This window comes from Salvia splendens, chromosome 5 (assembly GCF_004379255.2).
Source record: "Salvia splendens isolate huo1 chromosome 5, SspV2, whole genome shotgun sequence".
In the NCBI taxonomy this organism is placed as follows: Eukaryota; Viridiplantae; Streptophyta; class Magnoliopsida; order Lamiales; family Lamiaceae; genus Salvia; species Salvia splendens.
The window spans coordinates 16,570,747-16,577,656 of record NC_056036.1 but is presented as its reverse complement, the minus strand read 5'-3'; the positions used below and the strand labels follow the sequence as shown (position 1 = coordinate 16,577,656).

General features: G+C 36.5%; 1 protein-coding gene across 1 annotated transcript; it reads left to right on the top strand.

Moving 5' to 3' along the window:
- The first annotated feature begins 1,696 nt into the window (after positions 1–1,696).
- LOC121804945 (transmembrane 9 superfamily member 12-like) lies at positions 1,697–6,052 on the top strand. Its single transcript, XM_042204672.1, has 2 exons — positions 1,697–1,985; positions 3,677–6,052. The coding sequence occupies exon 2, from the start codon at positions 3,733–3,735 to the stop codon at positions 5,731–5,733; it is 2,001 nt and encodes a 666-aa protein (XP_042060606.1). The 5' UTR covers positions 1,697–1,985; positions 3,677–3,732; the 3' UTR covers positions 5,734–6,052.
- The last annotated feature ends 858 nt before the right edge of the window (positions 6,053–6,910 follow it).

The following is a 6,910-nucleotide window of genomic DNA, read 5'->3' as shown; positions in this document are numbered from 1 at the left end:
GAGAGTGAATGGCGAGCACGGCCGACCAAAAAGGTAAGCAAGGTAAGAGAACTACGTGAGCTTTGATTCCTCAATAAAATTGTGGATACGTAGGCAACTCAACTTAAATTTGAAAAGTTTAACTTTGAATGTTTAAGTTGAGCTCAAGCCCTTTTTAATTTTTTTCCTTTTTCCCCCCATTTCATGTTTTTTTATTTATGTTCCAACGACACATTTAAATTATATTACATTATTGTATGTTGTATATGTATTGTAAATTGTAATGTGTCGTTGTCCGTTACAACTCAATTCAATAAAATTGATATTATTTTCACCTTATTCGTCTTATTTCAATTTAAATTATCTATTGTCTTGTTCCAATTTATTGTATAAGTCCAAATTTCAAATTACATAGCAAATAAAAAAAACCGAACCGCGAAAATCGCCGGTTTTCAAACCGGAACAGTGAAAACCGTCCGAAAACCGGCGGTTCGGAACTGGAACCGTGAAATAGCCTCACGGTTCGGTTCCGGTTCCGCCTTTCTAAAAACCGGAACCGCCGGTTTACGAACCGTGGTCATCTCTAATAGAAACACAATGGTTTCTAATAAATACTCCCTCCGTCCGCCAATAGAAGTCTCATTTATGGGCGACATAGGTTTTAAGAAATGTTAAGAAAAGTGGGTAGAAAAAAATTAGTAGAATATGAGTCTCACTTGTATATATTAATTTTAAATGAAATGTGATGAGTTATGAATTAGTAGAAGATAGAAGCCTATTACCATTTATGATAAAAGTGAACTGAGACTTCTATTCGCGGACAGATGGAGTATGATTGTAAATTTGTTATGGATGAAATTGTACTTTATTACAAGTTTATGGTAATGAAATTATTACCTTTTCTATTTGACCAGTCGACTATCGAGTAGGGAGTATTGAATGTAGATATTATGTTTATAATTAATTTTATAATAAAATGTGTTAGAAAAGTGCGAGAGTGCGAGAATGTTTAACACATGTAAATGTAAGTGCGATGAACACACAAACAAATCAGTCGTTACCCTTATACCTCAACTCAAAACCTTAACCCAATTTACTAATCCTTCCGTATCGCCTTAATAGAAACGTTTCATTTTCTGCAATCATTTTGAAAAAATAATAACAATATGTTTTGGTTCATATTTCACATTTTCGTAAAAAATACTCCCACCATCCACGAACAGGAGTCCCTTTCTTTCGGCACGGATTTTAAGAAACGTTAAGAAAAGTGGATGAGAAAAAGTTAGTAGAATATGAATCTCACTTATATATTTTAGTTTTAAATGAAATATAAATGAAATTAGTTAGTAGAATATGAGACCTATATACCATTTATAATAAAAATGAACTAGACAGACTGAAATGAAAAAATGGAACTCCTATTCATAGATAAAGGAAGTAATAGTTAATCACATTTTAAAGTCTAAAAAAACCTATTTGATCTTACACATTTTAGTGCTTTAGCTTTTGGTCATAATAATATGTTTTGGTCTATATTTCACTCATCAATTAAGTTAAAATGCAATTAATCATTATTTTTTGAAGAAATCTTTAGATATGAAAAAAAATTTAAATAAAAAAAGTACTTTTAACACATTTAATGTACAAGTCGAAAAGTCTTTTTAGACAAATGTGAAGGAGTAGGAGAACAATTTTGAACTAAGTTAAGAAATGGAGTACCAAAATTCATCAAAAAGTTCACGATTTTAGATTATTATTCATAAAAAAGATTGAAATTGCTCGAGTCTCCAAATTGCGAAGTTGCATCTCTCAGGCTAAAGTAATGAAAAACCGAATAAATCAGATCTTATTCCTCCAAACCAAATCACGCGATACAGCATTGCTGTATTTCACACATTCCCACCCCACGATTAAATTCTCAATTTCGCCATAACCTTGCTCTAAACCCTAATTTCCTCCCATCTGGATTCAGATCCATAATCGCTCCGTTCATCCCCGCACACATCGTATGTCTATACTTACTCCCGCGTATTCGCATATCTGGATTTGGAATTTACTCATTTGAACAATTCAACTTAGTTTTTTTTTGTTCATTTCCTTTTTCGAGTTTGTTATTATTTTCATTTTCTTTGTGGTTAATTGAGTTATGTACGTGCTGCTATGATTGGAGCTGGTTTTGGAATAGATCTATGTTTGAAACGATGAATATGGTTGATAATTTTGGATTTGGTTAGTCTTAGATTGTCACTTGTGTGTCTGTTGAACCAATTAGATTGGCGATCTAAGCTTCTTATTAGTTTGAGGAGATGATGACGAAGAGATGTATAATCAAATTTAGTTCTGGATACAACTTTGTTATTACATGTAAATTGTTTTCTTAATGCATTTCTAATCTGAAAGGACAAATAAAATTGTTGAAGCAATGTTAAAGTACATCACTGATTTATTTACTTTTTCCCTTTGATTAACATAGTGTCATCAGTTATTATTACTTTTGGCCCTAGTGATGTATGGAATATGAGAAGGTTTATTTGATTGGTTTGTGGTGTATTTAGCTTTATTCATCTGATGGGGTATAGATTGCTATGCTAACAGATGCTCATGCAATATGTTCTAACTTATTGCATGGGTTCTGATTCTTCTGAAAAATGTCATTGGTGATTAGTTTTGTTTTAGCTTCAATAACTTGTGTACTGTATTGCTTAAGCTGATGCAAGACAATCGTTGCTTGTTTCAACAAATTCTGTACCTTGTCGGATTTTCGATATGCTGCCTTCTGAAGATCACTTTTTTTATTACAGCGTGATGATTTTTTTTCCAATAGTCAATTTTTAGGAAGTTATGAAATGTATTAACATCCAAAAGTGCTAGATTTTAAGTTATGTGGTCAGTTTTTTGGTTAATTATTTTGAAATTTGAAGAGATACCATAGTTATAGTGTGAAATCTAAGGATTTGGTATGCATTGAGAACATAGGATGATAGCCACACCAATTGGCTTCTTTTTGATGTTGCATCGTGATGGAAGTTGTCTAGACTTGAAGCTTTGAACACAATAATATCTCTGCTTGCAAAGCTGTGTATATAGGTATCTGCATGCTGCAAGATGTTTCCTGTTGTTTACTAATACTCTATTTTCTTCTGTGCTTCTTTGTCTTTGTTAGTGCGTGTCATGTTTAGCGGTGGTCAGTTAGGCCCATAGGCTTAACAGTTTGAAATATTAACATTGTAGTTATTACCTGTGTACGTATTTGTTGGAAGTTAGCTACATTCCTTAATTGCAAATTAAGTGCTAGGTAGGAAATCATTCCATATGAGCTTCTAGATAGGGAAGTCCATTTTTTGCAAATATTGTATACTTTCGTAGTCACACAAGTTAGTTTTGAATGACTTCAAGGGAAAATGGCATATCTAGTAGTCTACCTTGAAGCAGGACACAATATAGGCTATTTTTTTCAACCAAAAAAAACTCACTATAATTACAAGTACTTTTAGAAATTACAGGCTTGAATATTTTTGTTCTGAACCTTGACTCAAGAGGTGGGAGAAACATTCTATTTAAGTATTTTTTCTGGTTAATGTGTGGTTATAAACCTGTATTGTGGCTTGAAAAGCTCCATACTTAATTGAATTATGAGACTTGTAGTGTTGGTTAAATCAAGAAGCGGTATACTAATTGAGTAAATCTTCTTTTGCAGCTTTGATTTTTTATATCTTCATTTCGCTTTTAGAAGGCTGGTTTGGAAAATATTCTATGCTTTTCTTCCCTAGAGCAATGGCGTTCCCTTCAATTTCAAGAAGGAAATCATGCACTTTTTTAACATACTTGATTGTAATATTTCAAGCCTGCAATGGTTTCTATCTTCCTGGAAGCTATATGCATACATATTCACCAGGAGAGGAAATCTTTGCCAAAGTGAATTCTCTGACCTCCATTGAAACTGAGCTTCCTTTCAGTTACTACAGTCTTCCTTATTGCAAACCTCCAGGAGGAATTAAAAAAAGCGCTGAGAATCTTGGCGAGCTGCTAATGGGAGATCAGATTGACAACTCTCCGTATCGATTCCGGATGAATGTCAACGAGTCTCTCTACCTGTGTACCACTCCAGAATTGAGTGAAAATGATGTAAAGCTTTTAAAGCAAAGAACTCGGGATCTGTATCAAGTGAACATGATACTTGATAACTTACCCGCTATGAGGTTTACTAACCAAAATGGGGTTAAAATTCAGTGGACGGGCTACCCAGTTGGGTATACTCCTCAGAGCAGTAATGATGATTACATCATTAACCATCTCAAGTTTAAGGTATATATTCATGAGTATGAAGGAGCTGGTGTGGAGATAATTGGCACAGGTGAAGAAGGTATGGGTGTCATTTCAGAAGCTGACAAAAAGAAGGCTTCAGGTTTTGAGATTGTTGGTTTTGAGGTTGTCCCTTGTAGTGTGAAATACGACCCTAAGAAGATGACTAAGCTACACACTTATGATACAGTTGCATCGGTCGGCTGTCCACAGGAGATTGGTAACTCTCAGATTATAAGGGAACATGAAAGGGTGTCCTTTACATATGACGTGGAGTTTGTAAAGAGCGATATTAGATGGCCATCTCGGTGGGATGCCTACCTGAAGATGGAAGGTGCCCGTGTGCACTGGTTCTCAATTCTAAACTCACTGATGGTAATTTTCTTCTTGGCAGGCATTGTTTTTGTCATATTTTTGAGAACAGTGAGAAGGGATCTGACAAGGTATGAAGAACTGGACAAAGAGGCTCAGGCCCAGATGAATGAGGAACTTTCTGGGTGGAAGCTTGTTGTTGGTGATGTTTTCAGAGAGCCTTCCCATCCAAAGTTACTCTGTGTGATGGTTGGAGATGGGGTTCAGATTACTGGGATGGCAGTTGTCACTATTGTTTTTGCTGCTCTTGGTTTCATGTCACCAGCTTCTCGAGGCATGCTGTTGACTGGCATGATATTACTTTATCTTTTCCTTGGAATTGCTGCTGGGTATGTCGGTGTGAGAATGTGGACAACTATTAAAGGTACATCTACAGGGTGGAGATCAGTTTCTTGGTCGATAGCTTGTTTCTTCCCTGGAATCGTTTTTGTTATTTTGACTTTCTTGAATTTCATCCTTTGGGGAAGTAGGAGCACTGGGGCTATTCCACTTTCCTTGTACTTTATACTCTTGGCACTCTGGTTCTGCATCTCAGTGCCCCTCACTCTCTTGGGTGGACACTTAGGCACACGAGCTGAGCCTATTAAGTACCCCGTGCGCACTAACCAGATCCCCAGAGAGATTCCTGCACGCAAATACCCCTCTTGGCTCCTCGTTCTTGGTGCTGGAACTCTTCCCTTTGGAACTCTCTTCATTGAGCTTTTCTTCATCCTTTCTAGCATCTGGCTTGGGAGGTTCTACTATGTCTTTGGCTTCTTGCTCGTCGTACTCTTGTTACTGGTGATAGTCTGTGCAGAAGTATCTGTTGTCCTGACTTACATGCATCTCTGTGTTGAGGATTGGATGTGGTGGTGGAAAGCGTTCTATGCCTCTGGATCGGTTGCGCTCTATGTGTTCTTGTACTCCATCAATTATCTTGTCTTTGACCTCCAAAGCCTGAGTGGACCAGTGTCGGCAACACTATATCTCGGGTACTCACTGATAATGGCAGTCGCGATCATGCTCTCTACGGGCACCATTGGTTTCCTTACTTCGTTCTACTTTGTTCATTACCTCTTCTCGTCAGTGAAGATTGATTAAGGAATAGCATGGAATATATCGAGAGACCAGACCACCTTTGCGGGCATAGAAAATGTTTCAGCAGCGTATGGAAGAGCATTCTGAGGTTTTTCAGCAAGAAATTATATATTCTGTAGCTGGATTATAGTATGTTACTGTAGAGAGAGCCAAATTGTCATTTCTGCCATTTCCCCCTCATTTCATCATAATCTTTGCGTCATAGCCTCGCTTTCTTTTTGTAATGCATGAAGTTGAAAAGTATTGTGATGAATTCTTGCTATTCAACTGTACCTATATATGCTGATAAAGAGATGTGTGGTGATTGTTTTTGTCTGAATTATCTTACGGTTTGTGTGCAAATTGCAAATCCATTTTCTTAGATGCAGATTATTTTGCTTTCGTATTTTGATTTGCTAGGGTTTGTGTTTGATCTTTTTATACACTTTTGACCACCAAATGCTTCCGATCCACTGATTTCCTGTGTTTGCAGATTTAATTATTCTTGAAAAAAAACGATAGTATAAGATCATGTTCACATCCATTGAAACACCATTTATGTGAAACTTATTTTTATTTTGTCTATTTTACTATGGCTCTATCAAGTATGACAAGTTAGAGAATCGAAAACTTTGTGTCTCATATGTTCGCCAAGTGGGAGAATGTAATTTTATGTCGCACATATGTGCCATGTGGTAGAATCCTATATAACATTAAATTTTTTTTAGTGTAATATATGTATTTGGCATATAAGAGCATCCACAATGGTTTTGGACAAGCAATAGCCTAGCCATAAAATCCTCCTGCCACATTAGTAGCTCTAAAAACTCCTCCTGCCACATCATCAGGACAAGCAACTGGACAAGCAATAGCCCAGCCATAGCCTAGTCACAATAAACAAAATTATAAAAACAAATAATTAACAATCACACAAAATACGAAATTAAATTTTCGACACAGATACGGGAATACTCAATAATAATATTAAAATTTAAAAAGTACATTAATTTTAAAAATACATAAATAAAAAAAATCCTTCCCCACACACGAGCCCCCCGCCTCCGCCTCACTCCTCGCCGTTGTCACCGCTATCCGGGACCCCCAAATCTGCGGCATCTGAGCACGCGTCTGAGGCCCCCACCTGTGCCGCGACGGAGGTTAAATCGGCCTGCATACTCACGAGCATCGCGTGGAGAAAACT